Source organism: Mobula birostris, chromosome 1 (genome assembly GCF_030028105.1).
Source record: "Mobula birostris isolate sMobBir1 chromosome 1, sMobBir1.hap1, whole genome shotgun sequence".
Taxonomy (NCBI): Eukaryota; Metazoa; Chordata; class Chondrichthyes; order Myliobatiformes; family Myliobatidae; genus Mobula; species Mobula birostris.
In genome coordinates, this window is record NC_092370.1 from 160,839,968 (window position 1) to 160,861,859 (window position 21,892).

At 41.1% G+C, this 21,892-nt stretch overlaps 1 protein-coding gene across 10 annotated transcripts in view; it reads right to left on the reverse strand.

Annotated features, from left to right (window-relative positions):
- Positions 1 to 1,493: 1,493 nt before the first annotated feature.
- Positions 1,494 to 21,892, reverse strand: part of mgaa (MAX dimerization protein MGA a) — a 100,537-nt gene continuing 80,138 nt past the window's right edge. For 9 of the 10 annotated variants that reach the window (XM_072265146.1, XM_072265153.1, XM_072265176.1 and 6 more), the window contains 8 exons: positions 20,501 to 21,597; positions 18,350 to 18,468; positions 16,666 to 16,729; positions 14,656 to 14,841; positions 13,017 to 13,128; positions 10,552 to 10,845; positions 9,188 to 9,364; positions 1,494 to 3,610 (listed from right to left, as the gene is read on the reverse strand). In XM_072265146.1, the coding sequence (XP_072121247.1) occupies positions 2,292 to 3,610; positions 9,188 to 9,364; positions 10,552 to 10,845; positions 13,017 to 13,128; positions 14,656 to 14,841; positions 16,666 to 16,729; positions 18,350 to 18,468; positions 20,501 to 21,597 (3,368 nt within the window). In that variant the 3' untranslated portion in view covers positions 1,494 to 2,291. The remainder of the gene's footprint in view (positions 3,611 to 9,187; positions 9,365 to 10,551; positions 10,846 to 13,016; positions 13,129 to 14,655; positions 14,842 to 16,665; positions 16,730 to 18,349; positions 18,469 to 20,500; positions 21,598 to 21,892) is intronic. The other variant, XM_072265184.1, reaches the window with a different exon arrangement.

A 21,892-nucleotide genomic window follows, 5' to 3' on the forward strand; every position in this document is an offset into this window, starting at 1 on the left:
GCATGAATCTTCAACAGAAAAGCATACAACAAAGTGCAGGGTTTTAAATAATAAATTGCACCTATGCCAAATGTTTCAATAACTTATTAGTTGGAATTCTTGGTTGATCAAAGAAATGGAAGAAATATTTCTATTATTCTTGAAAGAAACAAAGCAATACTTTCAAATAACACCTCAAATTTGACTATAATATTGTACAGTAGGTTCTAATTTGTTTTGGGTCTTGGTCTTAATGGGGCTATGGATTAATCATAGCCTAGATTGTGGAAGGACTGGGCATGGGAGATAGGAAGTGGTGGGATTAAGAGAAAAGGTTTATTATTTTAAAAAAACATATGGAGACTTAGTTAAGTGAATAATGATTTGACTGCAGCATCATAAGAACATAAGAAATAGCAGGAGTAGGTCATCCAGCCCATTCAGCCTGCCCCGTCATAAAATAAGATCATAGCTGATCTGTCCGTAAACTCAGCTCCATCTACCTGCCTTTTCCCCATAACCCTTAATTCTTCTACTATGTAAAAATTTATCTAACTGTATCTTAAATATATTTAGTGAAGAAGTCTCAACTGCTTCCCTGGGCAGAGAATTCCACAGATTCACCACTCTCTGGGAAAAACAGTTTCTCCTCATCTCCATCCTAAATCTTCTCCCCTGAATCTTGAGGCAATGTCCCCTAATTCATATTTGGAATAAACTTCAACAGTGACACAGTCATCCACTCCCAGTCAGAATTTATATGAAAACTTTTGCAAAATGTCTTCAAAGCTCCCAGGGCGGAGAATTATACATTTATTCAGAGTCAGCACCCATTAGAAGAAGGGTTTCCAACCTGGGTCCATAACCCCTTGGTTAATGGGAGGGGTTCATGACATCAAAAAGGTTAGGATCCCCTACATTAGAAACTTCAATTTGAGTTTTTTGTGGGATCTTTGTTGGTCAAGCCCTTTTCCTGCCCCTATTTGTCTCTAGATGATTTTTAACTTCCCCTTATCTAGAAGTGACACAGAATAAAATTTTACTAATCCAATTTTCTCCTGAAATCATTCTATTTAAATTGTTAACAAATAAGTGGCTTTCTTTGCTCTTGCCAAGATCTGGGACATCCTGCAACCTCAAATACAATCTTATACACATGATCAACCGTGGAAGTCAAGATCACTCTCAAGTTTCCCAGACTTGAGATTCCAGTCTGTTGCTGTTGGTCAAAGCATCTCATTTTACTGACCATTGTTATGTTAGGAACTCAATAGTCAGTGACAACTGTTGAAATTTTCAAGACTGGCAAGATACACCAAGCTGAAATTGAGACGGCATAGTGTTACACAGTGGAAGTTCTGTAAACCATGAAATTAAATGGGACTTCCACAGACAATGCGAAGGCAAAATTACAATCATGAAAAGGCAATTAAGCAATTCCTTGTCTAATAACTCCCTTCATTGCAGCGCCTGATACAGAACAATAATGCGTAAAATGACTGTAACACAAAGTATTGATTTTACCTGTTTTATTGCAAGGCCACACATGCCCTCTTACCACAGGAGGTTCTAATGAGGGCTGTGTATGCAGTATGAATTATCTAAAAAAATAGTGAGATCTTGACAAAACAAAAAAAAAACTTAAGTTTCTGCTACATATTTTAAAAACCATAGTGAAATATAGTATTTACACATCTTTTAATACACACCAGACATTAGATTTTGTCCCTCTATTTTGTGCTGCACAACATAATTCATCTTCATTAGTTTTAAGACGTACACTATTTAAATCTCATCTGTTCCAAAATTAAGAAATTCAAACGGTAGGTTTGGTGCATTTAAAACACACTAACCGTTCAGTCATTCGGAACAATAGGTTACCAAAACACAGAAAAGGACAGTTTGTACTACAGTTCAATGATTGCTCTGGAAAGCAAAGCTCAAAATTTCATTTATACAAGTTACGTATACCTCCCCAAAAAGTTATGCTTGGAATCTTCATGCTTAAGGTGGTTAGGCTGAAAACTGCACAAGGTCCTGAAATGACTGAAATGGAAGATTCCACTAGGCAAGATCTAGCTAAGAATATCTAGAAATTATAGACTACAGTGTTTTGCCGTGATCTGTGCAACTTCATGATGGACAAAAGCCAGAAACTGTACATCAGATCCATTAACCAAAACTGAACTCATTATTTTAATAATACAGTGCATGATCACCATGGACCTCCAAAGAAAGCTTAATTTCATATTTCAACTCCCCATTGGAGAGATTTGTAAAATTATGAGATGATAAGAAGCAAAAAAAAAGTACTAGTGTTCTCCTGAAGCAAACTCTGGACCCCCCATGCTGTTTTGTTGTGGGGAAGAGATCCGTGCCAAAGCAGGCATTGGTTTGTTAGTTTCTGGAGAATCCTCAGACCTTGACTCAACCTGTACTGATGATACACCTTTCCCAGCTCCCCAAGCAATGCCAAGGGGTGCCAGCTTAGGCATTGGTCTCCAAAGCATATCCAAAGAACTTGATATCCCTGTGTTTGCTGAAGAGGTGGTTGCTTTCATATGGATGAGTGGGGGAGGAGAAATATTTACTGAACTGCTTGAACCACTAATAGAGTTGCCCTCCAATTCCAGTGTGCCATTATCCAATTCACTCTGAGAGTCTACGGGCATTTCATTGCCAAGTAACTGCTCAACATTCAAGTCATCTTCTTCCAGCTGCAACACCAGTGGGCTGGTGGAGCCACCACTCTCCCTCCCTGCCACCTGCTTTAGTTCAGTGGTTCCATCAGTACTGTCAATATCCACCAGTACTGGTCCATGGATCAATGACAATTCATCCAGGCTGTCCCCTTGGTTTCCACTGTCAATAAAGCCCAATGCATTGTGGTCCGACACAGAAGAGACATCTGGATTTTCTTCATCGGAGAACTGTTGATTTAAAAATGCAAGTTCATTTAAAAGAGAAGTGAATGGCTCATAACCCTCAGTATCCACCATGTCACCAGCTGCTGAGCCATTTGCTTTCAATAATGGTTCAAGGAGCTGAGACGAGGACAGTTCTGCATCTCTGTCACTCTGCCCAGCTTTATCTATGCTGCACGTCTGCATTCGGCCACCTATTACCTGCAGTTCCAATTTATCTCCAAGCATTATTTCAGTTACTGTCGATGACTCACCTGGAGCCGCTTCCTGAGTCCAAGCCTGCCCTGTGCAAGACACTGCAGTTCCGTCAGGCAAGCTAGACAAATCCAGTGCTTTGGGCAACTCACTGATATTGTCCGCATCCACTGAACGAGATGCTACAATCTGCTGTGTTTGGGCACACTCGGATTCTTCAGCCTCAGATGAAAAAGGGCATGACGTGACCTCACTTTCATCAGGTACAGTAGACTTCCCAGTTGGATGAGAGCTGTTCTTCACAATGGACAAACTTGATCTTTTACTGGTTGTAAGACTTAGCCGTTCCTGCAATATACGTCGTTTCCTCCCTTTCATGCTGAAGTCAAGAGGCTGAGTATCAAATGCATAGGAATTATTCATGTCCTCTATACTCATTAGTGGGGCTTCCCCAGTTGCCAACGAGGTTACATTCACTATTCTTGGCATCATGAATGAAGGAGCTTCATCACCTATGATGACATACAAAATGATTAAAACATGCCACTGCAAAATTAGTACTGCATCATTCAAATTCTTTTTATACAATTTAAACTCGCTCTAGGACAAGGTTACCCCTCAACCTTATCTTTTACATTTTCAGTAATGAGATATGCAAACAATAAATCCCCTTAACTTGTGTGGTATCTTAAGTGATGGGATGTACGGGTGTCCAGGAATGGGGTGGCACCTCTGGTGAAGGGGTTTGTTGTGTCCATTCTGGGGCAGCTCACACCTATGGTGTCAAGCAATTGTTTGCATGTGACAGTGGCCACACCCTGGTACACCACTTAAATAGGCAGACTAAAGCAGCTGAGGGCAGCTTGCAGCCTCGTACCCCTGTGAGACAGGGACACGGCCATCCTAGCATGCAAAGTCAGCTCCCGTGGACCGGGCAAGTGAGATCCAACGGCCAGGAAGGAGAGCGAAGGGCGTAACAAGGCACAGAACATGTCTTGGACATGGTCAGACATGACGGACAACCAACCATCTTAAGTGATTACTGCATGGTGTTCTGTTCACTGTCAGTTCATCATTCAGACTTTAGTGATCACCTATGTAAAAGCAACCAAGTGGGGAACATCAAGATCCATACATTTTCTGAAATATCAATTCACTGAGATCACATGGAAATCTCCATAGCAACAAACGAAGTGACTCAAATTACATCAGTTAGCCATATGTCAATAATTCTGCAACAATATAACTGTACAAAGTCACTCAAAGCATTCCTCACCACCCAAAATATTAATTCAAATCAATACTAAATCAAAATAATTGATTGAAATAATCCTTTGAGGGCCTTTATGTTGACCAACACATTTCACAATGTCCCAAGTCAAAAAATGGATGGGCAGGGATTCTACTGATCAATTTTTATCTGTTGTCAGCTGAACAGGGCTCGCGACAGAATTTCACAGACAGGTATTGACCAATATACAGCCTGACAAAATTGAGTCTGAGTCTATTTGTTATCGTCATCAGATCACTATTCGCTCCTCTATTCACAGAACCAGCAATTTCTCTACATTACACCAAATGGGTAAGGATGAAGAATACTCAAGAAAAACAAACAATTCCTTGGTATTTTAAAACATATTGTGGAAATCAGAAAAGGAAGGAGGAACGTTTCCTCCACACAAGATGCTGGTGGAGGAACTCAGTGGGTCAGGCAAGCATCTGCAGACAGAAACATTTTGGGTCAAAACCTTTCATCTGGACTGAAATATAGAGGAGAGACAGCAAGTATAAAAAGGTGGGGGGAAGGAGTAGGGCAACAGCTGGCACATGCTAAGCAGATCCAGGTGAGTTGGGGTCAAAGGCAAATGGATGAGAGGAGAGTGGAAATAGAAGCAGAAGCTGAGAGGCAAAAGGTGGAAGCAACAAAGAGCTGAAGACAATGGACTCTGATGGGAGAGGAAGGTGGAGAGGGGAGAGGGCAAATAGGAAAGGGTGAGAAGGAACCAGCGGCAATAGCATGTGGGTGATGAGGAAATGGAGCAAGTAGAGGAGGAGGTGCGTGGCCAAGTGGTTAAGGTGTTCGTCTAGTGATCTGAAGGTCACTAGTTCGAGCCTTGGCTGAGGCAGCGTGTGTGTCCTCGAGCAAGGCACTTAACCACACATTGCTCTGCGACGACACCGGTGCCAAGCTGTATGGGTCCTAATGCCCTTCCCTTGGGCAACATCGGTGGGGTGGAGAGGGGAGACTTGCAGCATGGGCAACTGCTGGTCTTCCATACAACCTTGCCCAGGCCTGCACCCTGGAAATCTTCCAAGGTGCAAATCCATGGTCTCATGAGACTAAGGGATGCCTATTAGAGGAGGAGGAGAAAGAGGGGAAAGAAACCAGGTGATGAGGGCTGCAGTGAGCAGAGGAGAATCTAGAAGGGAGATCGGGGAAAGAGAACAGAAGGGTAGTAGTTCACCAGAAGTTGGAAAAGTCAATGTTCATGCTGTCAGTTTGTAGACTCTGTGGGTAGAATATGAGATGTTGTTCCTCTAATTTGTGTTTAGCCTCATGCTGACAGTAAAGAAGGCCAAGGACAAGCATGTTGGGTGGGGTGGAGAAGTAAAAGTATGGATGTAGTGCTTCTTACCAACTGAACCTGCTGGAGCTTTCGATTTGGCATTGTTCCCTTGCCTCATATCTGCTGAATCGGAGCTTACAGCCTCCATCCCTGGTTTGGTGCTCAACTGTGCAGATGCTGACTGGTCAGAACTGAGTGATCCCGCAATAGCAAAACTGTTTACCTGAAGTGGAGCTGGTAACCCCTGCAGTTGTACAGTAACTGAAGCAATGCCTGGGGTAGAAGGGGGAGGAGAGAGGAGGGGAGGAGGGGAGGAGGGGAGGTGTGTGTGTGGAGAGAGGAGGGGAGGAGGGGAGGCGTGTGTGGAGAGAGGAGGGGAGGAGGGGAGGGGAGGTGTGTGTGGAGAGAGGAGGGGAGGTGTGTGTGGAGAGAGGAGGGGAGGAGGGGAGGCGTGTGTGGAGAGAGGAGAGGAGGGGAGGCGTGTGTGGAGAGAGGAGGGGAGGAGGGGAGGTGTGTGTGGAGAGAGGAGGCGAGGAGGGGAGGTGTGTGTGTGTGGAGAGAGGAGAGGAGGTGTGTGTGTGGAGAGAGGAGGGGAGGAGGGGAGGAGCGTGTGGAGAGCGGAGAGAGAGCGAGAGGGAAGGGTATGTGTGGAGAAAGAGAGTGAGTGTGTAGAGAGAGAGGTGTGTGTGTGTGGACAGAAAGGGGGAGGGAGACAGAGGGGGAGGGAGAGAGAGGGGAGGGAGGAAGAGAGAGAGGGGAGGGAGAGAGAGAGGGGAGGGAGAAAGAGAGGGGAGGGAGAAAGAGAGGGGAGGGAGAAAGAGAGGGGAGGGAGAGAGAGAGGGGAGGGAGAGAGAGAGGGGAGGGAGGGAGAGAGGGGAGGGAGGGAGAGAGGGGAGGGAGGGAGAGAGGGGAGGGAGGGGGAGAGGGGAGGGAGGGGGAGAGGGGAGGGAGGGGGAGAGGGGAGGGGGAGAGGGGAGGGGGAGAGGGGGGAGGGGGAGAGGGGGGAGGGAGAGAGAGAGGGGGAGAGAGAGAGGGGGGAGGGAGAGAGAGGGGGGAGGGAGAGAGAGAGGGGGGAGGGAGAGAGAGAGGGGGGAGGGAGAGAGAGAGGGGGGAGGGAGAGAGAGAGGGGGGAGGGAGAGAGAGAGGGGAAGAGAGAAAGAGAGAGAGGGGAAGAGAGAGAAAGAGAGAGGGAGGGGAGGGAGAGAGAGAGAGGGAGGGGAGGGAGAGAGAGGGAGGGGAGGGAGAGAGAGGGAGGGAGAGAGAGGGAGGGGAGGGAGAGAGAGGGGAGGGAGAGAGAGGGGAGGGAGAGAGAGGGGAGGGAGAGAGAGGGGAGGGAGAGAGAGGGGAGGGAGAGAGAGGGGAGGGAGAGAGAGGGGAGGGAGAGAGAAGGGAGGGACAGGGGGAGAGAGATACAGCATAAAAGGAAAGTAAGATAGAAAGAGAGTAGGGCAATATAGAATATTATCCACATCTTAAAATTCAGCAACAAAGGTAAAGCTGGTAGGAGTTCATTTCTTGGAAGCAATTTATACGCAAGTCAATCGGCCTTATCTAGCACCTTTTACAAACTGTTCAGGTACTTGATGTAACATTAATGTGAATCAGAAACTGTAGGCATTCTGGGGTCTATACACACACTTAACAAGGCCACAAAGTACATTTGGAATGGAGTTGGCTAACTTCAAAGAAAACCTTTGTTAAAATACTGCAGCAAACAACATTGGTGTACACTTCCAGTGTGACAATTTTGAAAGTGTTAACATTTATTTGATATTGCCACACTGCCCTCAGTGTGTAGTATATATTATTTTATCTGTATTAGTCTGATGGCCCTTATCCTTGGCTCCAAATACAAATCAGTATTTGGCCATGCAAAATTATAAAATAAAATTGTACATACTGTTATTCCCAAACTAAATTTGCTTTAGATATTAACACATTTTAAATATTTAAGAAGTGGTTTTAAAATATAATTGTATTAAAAGTTTTTCCAAAGAGCAGATTTACAAGGATAAAAACTAAAGTTAACTCCAGAATTTCCTCAATTTTCCAAGCAAATTAAAACTGCTCTGGGTGTTCAATGGGCAATATAATATAGCACACTAAATTTTGAGCTGTCAACCTCACCACATACGTAAAGTTGCATTGTGACATGTTTGTTGAACAGTATCATAACGATTTGCATTTCTATGTACCTCTGAATGAGATGTATCACCACAAGGACTTAAGCAAAACTTTTATCATGGAAATATAGAGCAATGTGACATAAGAGCAAAAGCTAGTTAACTGACTAGGTTTTTGAAGTTCTTTCACGGAAAGGTAGAGGCCCAGAAAGGTTTAGAACTGGAGGTTAGAGAGAATTAATGAGTGAGTTCAAAACCAACCATTTAAAATTTGAAGCAATACTTAACTAGGAGTTAATGTAGACCAACAAACATGAATGTAGCAAGGCAACTCAAATACAAATAGGAGAACCGTACAAAGATAGCATGCTAAAGGATCAACCTTCACCTCTATCAGTCTCTTATACACTACAAATATCTATATTTACATAGTGCTTTTAACAGAGCTTTCTAGTGTACTTTGCAAGATCATTATTAAACAAGACTGCAACAATGAAGGAGACATTACAACAGATGGATAAAAGTTTAGTTAAAAAGGATACGTTTTAAAGTAAAAGAAGAAAGCAAAATTGTCTAGCAAGGTAATTCCATAGTCTGGGGCTGAGTTAGAAAAACAATGGTGGGGCAATTACTTTCAGGGATTATGAAGTCACCCATATTACAAGGGCACTATTACCTTGGAGTTACTTTAGGATGAAGGATATTATGAAATGAGGCCATAAAGAGATTAGAACAGAATTTCTTTAAAGATTGTGAATTTAACTGTGAGACAAAATGGACCAGCAAATACATAGGAGGGAGGGTGTGTGCTTTTGGCACAAATTGGGAACAAGGAATATTAGATGGCTTCAAGCTAATAGAGAACAATAGTGATGGAGGTCAGCAGGAATGATTTGGAAGTTAAATCTAAAGGAAACAAAGCCAGTGAAATGTTGAGGTAGCATGGAATCAGGCAATTTCACAGAGGCATAAACACGTAAGTGGTCTTAGCAACAATGCAAATATCTGGTTTAAAGCTCTGCTTGGGGTCAAATTTGATATCAAAGCTTGTGCATGCAACCCTAACGCTGCTGGATTAGTAATTTTTTTTTGGTAGCAGGAATAAAACCTATAGCTTTCCCTTCCAAAAACCTTGTGTAAAAGGATGACAATTGCATCTTCCACGAGGTAATGCAAGTGACTCAAATGACAATTCAGCATCAATGTGCAAATTATGACCAAATTTAGTTAATTCTTATGGAGGAAAGGGTAAATGATTCATATGAATATTACAGCCAAATTGACAGCCAATCTTAATTGGAACTGCAATATCTTAAGCAAAGGTGCTATACAATTCTTAGTCACGTCTTTCACAAATGTGGAGTATTGTGAAGATCCAGCCAAATCCCATTAGTAATACCTGCAATACTTGTTCCAGTAACATCATCTCCCTTGGACTGGTTTTCACTAAGGAGTCCCTCAGCAGTAAAGAATGAAGTCTGGCCAGAAATAAGAGGGCCCTTTAAAGTCAGAACCTGACCCTGTGGAGTCATCAGCAAATTCCCACCTGTCACGGGGATGGAGGTGGTTGAAGAATCTGCAAATAAAAAAACAGTATTTTGACCAATCGTTTAATAGTTCCAACTCATCATGCACCTTGAATTCTTACTTAACATGCACACTCTTGTACTTCTCATTCATAGCCTAAACCTTTCTTGCTCATCAATACACCACCCTCCAATGGCATTTCAAATTATTGTTAAACCTACTGTATCTTTTGAACCTTCATACAATTAATGTCTCCCATCACCCTCCCATGAGCTCTGCAAAGGCAGAAGCTCACGATGGTAAATGCAAAAGCGTAAACAAGACCTGCTGTGTTGACAAGGGCTGCTCACGCTGCACTGCACTAAGGTGTCTTTAATGTCACCTTCTGCTTCACTTCAGGTCAACAAATTTATTTTTACTTTTTTAAAGTTCATTTCCATCAAAAGGAGGGGAAAAAACTCCTTAATGATCTTAACCGTGGCAATCAGCATCAGGAGACAATTCGGTCATCAAATTAGCTGAGAGAGGTAGGAGCACTGCAGTCAAGTCTGCCTCTGTTTCTATGAACATGGACTTTCATTTCCAAATTAATTACTAAATATCAACCTGTAGCTTTAAACCTAGGAGACAGCACTCATAGCAGCTCTAAAATGGTACCATCAATGACAATGGCTGACCTTACTTCCTCAACTTAGACAAGGGATGGAGTCAAGAACTGTTCCCCTGCCACCCTACAAAATGCTTCTGAATTTTCCTTTTTAAAGCTTAGTTCCTATTAAATATTCAAGACCTCAAAAGTCTTCATTTTCACAGTGCATCTACAGTAGAAAGTACCTTACAAAATAAAACTAAACAATTCTCCTCCACTACTTCCAACAGATTTCAATGCCTATCTGTGAAGTTATATGTGAAAAATACTTTAGGTAACAGATCATGCAGCGGAAAAGCCTGTAAGTAGGTAATGGACCCAATCATCTTCAAAACTAAAGAGTTCCCCTCACTACAAAAAATTCTCCAGTTGCACAGTCACAGAAAGGACAAACTTGGGCTGTGAATTAACAAAAAGGGAATAGAAAAAGATATACCCTACCACCGTACTTATGAATTGTTTAGCATTACCTTGCAAAATATTCCAAAAATAAAGCACTGCTATCAATCAGCTTTATAGCATCAACATTACATCACTTTCACTTGTGGAGTGACATCATCTACTCTGCAGAAGACAAAGTTACATACCCAAAGCTGTTGATGATCGTTTCCTGGTGAGAATAAGAGGTTTTCTAGTACCAGTTTTGGGCCTCTCCTGTTCACTAGTTTGCGTAACGACATTGGGTGGTTTCTGGTTCCGCAAATCCATGGCCACCTTCTGGAGAGAGTCCATTGAGGAACTAAGTCCTGCATTCCAACCTTTGGAGCGCTTTTTTCTTGTGTCATCTGCTTTCTGTGTGAGCTTTTTCTTCTCAGCATCAAGTGCCCTCTGTTTTGCACAAATATATTCCAGTTTCTTTAAAATAACTTCCTCAGTCTTCCCTATAAGCAGAACAGATAATCACTAAATTAAACCCAGCAGAAATCAAGTCTTGCTTAAACTGATGAGAACATTTCCCAATAGCCCAACAATTCCCTTTTTACCCCTCCAGTGTGGTTTCATGACCAGACGTATTTTCCCCTCTCCTTCCAGCACTTCAGAAGGCCCCCTTACTTTGCAATTCCTTGGCACAATCTTCCACTTTCATCTGTTACACCCTTTCTCATGGGACTTTTCCATGTGACAACTTCCTATTCAACACTTGCCTTTTTACCTCTTCTCACCACAATGATCTAACACTTTCCCAGAGAAGCATACAGTGCCTATTAAAAGTATTCACCCCCATCCCCCGGAAGCTTTTATGTTTTACAATATTGAATCACGATGGATTTAATTTGGCTTTTTTGACATTGATCAACAGAAAAACACATCTTACTACAATCAATTGAATCACCTTGACTGCACACGGTGATCTCCACTGAATTAATGATATGACTTTTAAAAACAATTGGCTGCACCAGTGAAGATTTGGTCTGTCACATTAAAGGGGGTGAATACTTGTGCAATCAATTATTTTGTGTTTTATTTTTGTAATTAATTTAGATCACTTTGTAGAGATCTGTTTTCACTTTGACACAAAAGTGACTTTTTCTGTTGATCAGTCTCTCTAGAGGATCAGAGACCGAAGGGAGACCTGATAGACAGCTTTAAAATTATGGGAGGCATAGATAACATAGATAGAATCTTCTCTCCAGGTAGAAATGTCAAATACCAGAGGACATTGTTTTAAGGTTAGAGGTGGGGAATTTAAAGGCATCATGAGGGGCAAGCATTGTTTTTAAACACAGACGTGTAGGTGCCTGGATAAGGTTACTGGAGATAACAGTGGAAGCAGGCAGTTTGCTGGCGTTTAAGAGGCTTTTCGATAGACACATTAATATGAAGGGAATAGAGGGATATGGAAGAAACACAGGAGAAGGACATTTGGTATAAATTGACATCAAGATTAGCACGAAACGTGGGCTGAATGGCCACCCAATACTATACTGTATGCTAATAAAGGTCCCCTGAATTAGGGTACCAGAATATTATTTTGAACTTCAAGGGCTAAATTTTCAAACTATAATTGCACAAATGATCTTAATTCCACCAATTTGTATTGGAGTCAGGGCTGAATCAAAATAACATGCACTTCCAGATACCTAGTCAATTTTGACCTCTGATGCTGTCTCTGTGGAATTTGTATATTACCCCTTGTATTTGTAAGGCCTTCCCCCATGTGCATGTTTCCTCCTTTATGCCAAAGATGTGCCGAAGTGACAGGTTAAATGGCTACTTTAAATTGTGTCTAGTGTGCAGGTGGCGGGTAGGGGATGGCAGACAAATTAGGGAGGGGAGGGGTATTTGATTCTAATGAGGAAGATTGCGGTAGATGTAGATCGGGGTACTTGATGGTCAGCATGGACATACTGGACCATTGGACTTGTTTCCCTGCTTTTCGACTCTGAATCTTGAATTAGTATGTTTATTTTCAATGTATTTTTTCCAATGAATTATTACTTTTTATAAACAAAATATTTCTCTGTAATTGCCCTAACCCTCTGCACAATTTTGTGTAAAAAAACAAACTTAAAATATCAATGTGGTCATGACGTCCATGAACTCTGCTAGAACAGAATAGAAATAACACCACCAAATGTAATGGGTCACAATGTTAGTATTAGATTACAGTGTCCCCCAGTGGTGTATAAGCTAACTCATAATACAGTTTTAACAGTAGACTATGTACAGATAACAAGTTCCTTTTACTGAAAAGTCACTCTTCTGGACAAAAAGGTAAACAGACTATTCAAACATCAAGGCACAATTAACATTCTAGTCTTATATCATGGAATATAGATATAATACTAATATCATTAAGTACAATGAATAATTCTGTAATTAATTAAGTTATTATGCATCTAGCAGTAACCATCAATAGCTCAGTACTCTAGCTAATAAAGTTGGCTGTATGCTTCTTAGAAACTGTACAACATATGAATGTTACAAATAATTTACAGAAACTTTCCTCTAGCCTTACAGGAAAGGAAATTCATCATCTATGATGGGAGCTACAGCTTTTTTTTTGGGTTGAATAATTTATAAAGAGCTGAAAGCAGCATACTGTCCTTACCTGTCAGTTGAGAGACTTTTCGAATAAGTGAATCCCTTCTGCGAGTTTGGATACTTTTCTCAGCTGACAAGCAATCAGAATAATCCTGCGCATTCTGGATTTCTGAAAATGCCTACAAAAGTAGAGAAACTTAACAGTCACGAAATATTCTGAACAATACAGCCATTCTGGCACTTCAAGTATCTTTACAAACTTGTTTCAAAGTACTTACAATTCTTTATTCCCTGTGAATACCAATATTCTCTTCAAAATTTCAAAAATGTCTTGCAACTCAATACCTCCACTGCTCAATAACTGGCATTAATTTTAATGCCAGACCAAACACTATTCCTCTGATGCAAATTACAGGCAAATTGGGCAACATCTTAGTGTAATAGTTAGTACAACACTTTACAGTATAAGCAATCCAAGTTCAATTCCTGCCACTGCCTGTAAGGAGTTTGTACATTCTCCCCGTGACCACAGGCTTCCCACAGTCCAAAGTACCAGTTGGTAGTTTAATTGGTCATTGTATATTGTCCTGTGATTAGGCTAGCATTAAATTGCGGACTGCTGGGCAGCATAGCTTGAAGGGTCAGAAGGGCCTGTTCCATGCTGTATTCCAATAAATAAATATGGAATTTGCTTCTTAAAGTAGTTATAGATGGAGGTGGTAGTGGGGATAAGCTTCAATTACTTATTGGGTGCTTCCAATGAGGTGTGCCTCAAAAAGCCTCTGACAACCAAGTTGAACTCTTGGCCTTCATGTGTGGCTTGGCTACTAAACCAGGTGGAGTCATTTCTACTGACAGGACAAGGGGCAAAGACAGGCTATCGGTGCCTTAAAACCAGTTGCTTCGGGCAGATGGAGGTTATCAGCCATGGTTGGCAGCTCAACTAGAAGCAAAACTCTGATCTCAAATCTCCACTGCCTTGCGGCTATACCCACTCATGGGGAAGGCTTTGTGAGTAAACCCCAGTGGAAAAATCTGGTGTTGGAATCCCTAAGGCAGTCCCATATTGAGTTCAACGCTGACTGGCAACTCCTGTGACAATGCTGGTGCCAAACTGTATCAGTCTCTGCTGTTCCTTTGGGTTCAGGTGCGTGGAGAGCGGGAGCTTGCTACATGGGCAATAGCTTGCTCTCCATATCATACTGCCCATGCTTGCGTTTCTAGACAGCTAGGATGCAACATCCATGGTCGACCCTAACTGATGGAGGCCTCACTCACTCAAATATGGAATTGTCCACCAATGTGCATTACACAAAGCAGTCCAATTTGAACAGATAAATCTCTCTCTATTTAATGAGTAAACTGAGGACTAGAATATGCTGCATGTTAAGACCTTATCAACTGAAACTCATTTTTAACCATTTTAATTTCAATACAGGAATATCGATAAATGAAGTCTCCACAAAAGGTAACTAACAACTAATTCAAAGTTACAGCTTAATTACATCATACATCATTGAAATAGAACATTCACATCTCAAACTTAATAAACGTCCTCTACATGACCCAATTGTTATATGGACTATGCTACGTGTTCAGTGTGAAACCAAAATAAAAAGGCCAATTATTGTTAAAGCAGACAGATTGATACTTCCTAAACCAGTGGTGAGAGGAGTATTTTCAAGTCATCAAATATTTTCATAAACCTTTTTCAGGATTAAGTATTTTGAAGCCCTGTCCTCCCTACGAAGTCCCAACACTTTCTTCAGCCTTTCAAAGAGGTCTCGAATTTTAGAACGCCTCCGCCGCTCGTTGACTGTGTGTGTAGTTCGATATAATACCAGGGCATCCAGCTGAGCTTTGGCTTTCTTACTGATATGAGCACTGGATTTCTAAAGGAGCAAGAAATGGTTATAGTTTAACAATAAAGAAAAATCCAGAAATTATCAACTAGTTATTAGAACAAGACAAATCAAAACACAGAAAATGTTGTTAGTATTCATTAGGCTAATTCCTAGGATGAGGGTGTTATGCTATCATGAACAGCTCCAAAAATTAGATATATAGTCTCTTAAGTTTAGAAGAATGAAGGGTGATTTTATTAAAATATGCAAGATACTAAAGAATATGATAGGATAAATAAAACAAACTGCTGAAGAACTCAGCAGGTCAAAATGGTATTTGTGGAAATGTCTTGACCAGAAATGGTGACCATCCCTTTGCCTTCACAGATGCCATTTAACCAGCTGAATTCTTGCTTTTTTTGGCTCTGCATTCAGTCTTTTGTATTTCTGTAACAGGGCAGATTGAGACATTTCTACTCATGAGAGAATTTCAAACAAGGGGTCAAAAATACAAGATTAGAGGATGGTGGGTCAGAACTTTTTCCAGAGGCTGATGAATTATTAGAATTCTCTGCCCCAGAGGTTTACGAAGACTGGATTATTGGGGGGAAATTAAAGAGCAAGCCAATATTATTTTTTAAGTGCAGGAAATTGAGGATGATAGGGAACTGGCGCAGAAGAGAAGCTGAGGTCTGCTACAGATTAGGAACGACTGGGACAAGCTTAAGGAGCCAAAAGGCCTACACCTGCTCATGTTCCCCTATACTGCAAAAAGTTATGACAATAAAACCTGTTATAAGTTAAAAAGGGTACAGAAAACAAAAACAAATTTCATGACATATTTGAGTGATGATAAACCTGATTCTGATATTGTGGACTGAAAGTAGGAAGAAGGCAGGGAGAGCAGAATTAAGGTTAGGAAAAGGGGAAAGGAGAAGGGAAGGGAGCAGGAAGCACTAGAGAGATATTCTGTAACGATCAATAAATCAGTTGTTTGGAATTAAATAACCCTGCCTTGTGTCTCGTGCCCAACGCCGGCCCCCTAGGCCTGATTCAACGTAGTAGTAGCAGTAGTAGTAGTAGCAGCTTTGTGTCTCAGGGCTGGGTGTGTCTACCACCCTCCACCCCGGCACTCTTTCTGTGCCATCTGTCCCACACTATTCCTGTGGCACTTCACCCTCGCCATTCACAACATCTTTGTTTCTGCCAGATTTACAAACTCCCTCTGCTCCATGTTGACAAATCAGTAACTGTGCAAAGGTCTTAGACAACTTGGCTATATATATGCTAAGACTTTTGCACAGTACTGTAAAAGCAGAATTAGGTCATTCAACCCATTGAGTCTGCTCCACCATTCCACTGTGGCTGATTTATTATCCCTCTCAACCCTATTCTCCTACTTTCTCTCTTTAACCATTGACGCCCTGACTACTCAAGAACTCACCAATCTCAGCTTTAAAAATACTCAATGACTTGGCCTCCACATCTGCCTGTGGCAATGAATTCCACAGATTCACTGCCCTCTGGCTAAAGAAATTCCTCCTCATCTCTTTTCTGAATGGACATCCCTCTATTCTGAGGCTTTGCCCTCTGGTTCTAGACTCACCCACTATAGAAAACATCCTTCCAACATCCACTCTATTCAAACCTTTCAATATTTGATCGATTTCAACAAGACCCCTCCCCCCATTTTTCTAAACTTCAGCAAGTACAGTTGCAGGTTTTCCTTCAACCTTCGGCAGTCCAAATGATGGAATATAAATTCACCCTTCTAACAGCACTACAAATGCATTCTATTTACATATGTTGCTTTCCATCTAAGGACATCAAACCCTCTGCTCATTCAAAGCACTCCTGCTAATGGCAACTTACTAGCTTGGGCTTGGTGTACTCCTCTTCGGATTTTCTTGTAAGGTATGGGTTGTGGAAATGGCACCTGCAAGAAAAAAGTTTAATTATCATTCAATCAAGCCAAATGAAAAAGCATTCTGCCTGGGCCAAGGTACAGAGCACACTACCAACAGTACACAGCACATAGCACACATGATTATGGCCCTGAGATGGCAGGGGCTGAAGAATGATGGTGCATGGGATATTGTCCTGGCCCAGAAACGAACACTGGAGAGGAGCACCAGTGGGAAGAGCCAGTTGGACTCCAGCCCACTGAGGCCTCTGCTCTATCCCACACTGCCTTGATGCCTCCTCACCTGGGCGGCCGCACAGGCAGCCCTGTGGCCTGAGGGCCTAGTCTTCATCACAACCAAGGCAACGCAGCTCCCCCACTGTTGGTTTCACCAATGAACCAGACTTTCAGACTCTAATTTACCAAAGTCCAAAACAGTCACTTGAACATTTTTTTGGACTGCCCACTGCCTTGGTACGACAAAGGCAGACAACAACAGTATGTAGTAAGTCCAGCCCTACCGCTATTGAGCAACTTGCCGATGGGGCAGACCTGCAGTACTTGATAACCAGCAGTGATTGTAAAAAAGGTGGAAACAATGAATAATTACACCTTTGTTTGAAGCTAGAGTGGCTTGTGTCCGAGTGCGTTGCCATCTTACAGTCATCAGATGAAATATGAAGACAAATCTGAACACTTTAACACACGCCTAGTTAGTTAGACCTTTGAATAATTTCATCAATATATGTTTGGAAAAGTCCGCAATAATTCAATCTTACCAAAAACAGAGAAGTAAAAAGGCTTCTGTATTTCACCCCCTATTTGAGTTAACCAAGTTGCAGGTTCCATAGAGACTCAAGGTGCAGCGAGATACGGGAATGTTAAATCAGTTACTAAAAGCATCTGAAGATCTACATTATAAAGTTCACTTATCTTTAAATAAATCTAATTAAATTAAAACGAAGTGTTACACATCTGTTCCAAATAACCACCTTGCAATAAGCCACTTGAGGGAGATATAGAGCCCATGTTACAAAACATTCATCATCTCAACCACTCGGAGATCTACTGTAATTGAAACATCCCTTGTTCATTAAATCCTTAACACACCATGGAAATGTATTCCAATCATAACTTTACTAAGTCATATGCCCACTTTTACACATATTAGTATACCGCCCAAGATATCTCATGCATTTGTTCAGCTACTTAACTCACTTTCTCCCAGATCCCACAGCCCCCCAACACTGATACCAAGACTGCAAAATGAAAATCACAGAACTTGTATAGTTCAGGAAGAAAGTCCTGCTAGTTGGAAAACTATCTTGGCAGCCCTCAGTTTTCTATTAGCTGCAAATTATTGTCACTTGTGCCTATCTAATTTCTGTTCAATAGCTCTCACAGCAAGTTCCTTTGAAAACTACCTTCCTGCCTAAAACAGACATTCCTCACCTCACTCTTCACAACTTCTGTCAAAATTTTAGATCTGTATTCTATGGTCCTTGAACCACCTACAAAGGAGAAAAGCATCTCAATCGGCATATTTACATCATGTACCAATCTATAAATAATACATCAAGACATGAAATCTGTAACTTTACTGGTTATATTAACTAAATTCTGGTATTTAAAATTTCTAAGAAATCACAATACTTTGTTTTCCTTTTATGATGGTGGGAGGCAGAAGCAATAAGGCGAGCAATGTTGATTTTCTCGGAGAGTTCCTCCACAGTCTCAATGTCCACTGCCTCTTCACTGGAAGTTGAATCAAACTGTGAAAACATTTTTAAAGGTTAGTGAAAAAAAAAACAAGTAGTACTACTAACCCTTTACACATTGTCCAAAATATTACAATTTTTTTTGTGGAAAAACAGCCTAGCACCCTCAGTCTCAGCCCTCATTATACTCAGAGGAATTAAGAATACATTTGAAATCCATGACACTATTTTGCATTTGCCATGTGCCTAGAAATTGGATATTGCCCTTTTCTTGCAAGCTAGATCATTGTTGCATTTTGTACTTATCAACATTCCCACAATGTTAGAAAATTGGTCTTAGGAATGCTTCAGATGGCTTCAGGGTAATTTAAATTTAGAAGATGTGCTATTACAAGACGTGCACAACTCTGGAGCGACTACATTAATTGTAGACAACTTACTCCACACTAGATTTAGAAGGGCATCAGCATTTAATGGCACACTCCCCACGGTAGGCTATTGCTTATAATATGCACTATGATTGCAATGGAGGAGAGTTAATAGGAGAGAGGGAGAGAAGATGTGGATTTTGAGAGTGACTCGGATATTCTCTATCTGAAAGAAGTGCTAAGAGATACAGTGTGACAGGGATGCCGAAGACTGCTGGGGCCATCATACAAAAAGTTGCTTGGAAGTGGCTTCTGCCGTATCATCAGCAGTGAGAGGATTCACTCAATCAAGAAATGCACAAACAGTACTCATTAAAAATCTCAGGGTGAACTGTAGATCACTGGAGAAAGTGTGAGACAAATCATTACAGTAGGTGAATTAGAAACACATTGATCCTTTACAATCAGATGGATGGATGTGAGGGAATATCATCAAAACTCTTTGAACTCATCGTTGGTGTAACTACTGGGGAGGATCACTTGGTTGCTGTAGGAACCATGGTTTCCACTGAAAAGAGCGAGAAGTGAACACAACTCTGGTTAAGCAAAATTGGGAACATTCAACTGCTGCAGGTGCCAGTGTACAGAAACCTGTCTTTAGGACCATCCAAAGAAGTAAAGTAATTTAAAGACCTGCCTGTCAATGACCCCGCAAATTGGGACTAAATTGGTGTGAATCCGAACTTGTTATGTCTTGCTCTTCAGGGATGAAAAGAAAGAAAAAAAAAACATGAGTCTGCACTATATTCTTTGTTCCTTTCTATGGAGGAACTGTGACAGCAAAGAATCACATAGCATTCAATTTTAATCAGGAGTTCCTGTCCTTTAAACTTCCATGTGTAAAATATATCACTGAAATGTTACTTTGTATTAACAAAATAATGGTGCTTAAATAATCCTTTGTTTTACATAACAGAATGGATTACCTTAGGTTAAAACAATTAGTGCATTGAAATTGGACCCATTTAGGAATTTCAATATCTTCTTTTTGACTCCCACATGACAGTTGTTCTGAATGAGAATCCCAACTTTAGAAACTAAGGATTCAAAGTTGTAGTGGCAAACATGTGATGCAACAGTTCAACTATGCTAAGGTAGATCCCATCTAGACACTGGACAAAACTGATTTGGCAATCAGTGGAAGGACAAGTGCTTGGTATAAAATGTTTAATATGATGGCACTTAGAACCACAAGAAAGCCTTGTGAGGAAGATTACTTCCAACTGGAAGAAACAGGAAAATCCACATTTGAAAGCAATATCTGCAGAATCCAAATGGAGGACTGGGTGCATTGAACTTTAATTTTTTTTATTTACATTCCTTTATAACAATTAGCATATAACAGTTCAAAGTAAATATGTTATTAAAGTATGTATATGTTACCATATACTACATAGAGATAGTTGATAAGTCAGCTTTCTGTTACCATTTAGTTAACCTGATGGTTCTTTCTGGGTGATGGGTTAAAGCAGTAAACCAGATTTTTCTCAATCAAATGGATCCAAACTTAACCCAAAAAAAGAAAGTAAAATAGAGATAATGTTGCAAGCAAGGCAGTCTTTGTACTATTGAGCATACTGGCAATAGTACTCAAATAAAGCACAATCTACAAAGTACCAAAGTTGGTTATTCAAGAACAAACAAGTGAAGCCACTTACCATTTTCTCAACATCAATTTCCTCTGCATCAGTTTGAATGTCACCATCCTCCAAGTCACTCTGAGAGTCTGTATCTTTATCAGATTCTGTATGAATGTCGGCATATTGCAGCAAAGTTGGATCAAAGTTTATTTCATCATTTTCTTCATCTTTTAGGGTATCCTCTTCCCTTTTAAATGGAGTTGTTTCATACCAACTTTCCTTTTCTTCTGTCTCCACTTCCATTTGTTCATCTTGCACCCCATTTTTCTCCTCCCAGTTGGCTCTTTCATCTGGCTCGTTATCAACCACTTCATGGCAAGATTCTGAAGTATCTTTATCAACACTTCCTTTTTCAGTTGTTATAGAATTCTCCAGTAAAGAGTTTTCATTTCTATCTTCTTCCATAATCTGCTTTTCACTAGTATATGAATGGTCAACCAACTCTGCTGGGATAATGTGTTCTAATGCATTTTGATGGTCTGTAGAATCATCTTCCAACTCATCATCCACCTCACTGACTGAAGGTGTCGAAGGAAGTACATCACACTCAGTCCCCTGTTTAACTTCTGTCAGTGGGTAGGCATTCCCATTGTCCTCGTCTGGTACACATTCAGACACGGTTGTTTCAATAAGGTCAGAGTCTGCAACATGAATCTCCTCAGGTTCAATCAACTGTTCTTCCAAATTGCCATCCTGGTTGGCCATCTTGGAATCTGCTTTTTTAGGTGACTGCGAATTAGATGGTGGATTCACAAACTTCAATGGCCATTCAGTGGTTATAATGGCACTTGGCACATTTTTCTGCCCTGGAGGCAGCTGCAATAGAGCAAGTCCCATTGGCTGAAGGGGAACAAGGTGCCTTGGATTGATAGTTTGACCAAGGTCATTAACAGTTATAAACTTTGCCTGTGATGTACTCACTACCGGAACCTCCAATACAGTTGGGGAAATGGACTGAGTAGCAGAGATCTGCTTCAATGGGACACGAATATATTTTTTAACAGGAACAGAGCATGGCCTTCCTCTTGTTGGTATTCCTGATACAGGATGCAGAATGGGAGGTAAAGCTGAAGAAGATTGTGAAGGGGTAGGTAAGCAGATTCCACTCACTGAGCCTAGGAGTACGAAAATAGAAAAGAGAAAATATGAAATAAATCGTATCTCAGATTGTAAGTGAGGAAGATACATATCATGCTTGTGCAGTTATCTGCTTCTGTATAGTTATCTGCATCTATCTATGTCACAGACCCAGATGCTCAACAGTGAGAATAGAACAAATGATTAGATGTGAAAGGAGCATCAGTGGAGACCCAAGAGAAAGGAGAGGCTTTTTTGGAATGGAATGTACACTAGTTGACAAGAAAGGTTTAGCTTTGATTTCTTATGAGTTAATAACTTGAATTAAAAGCC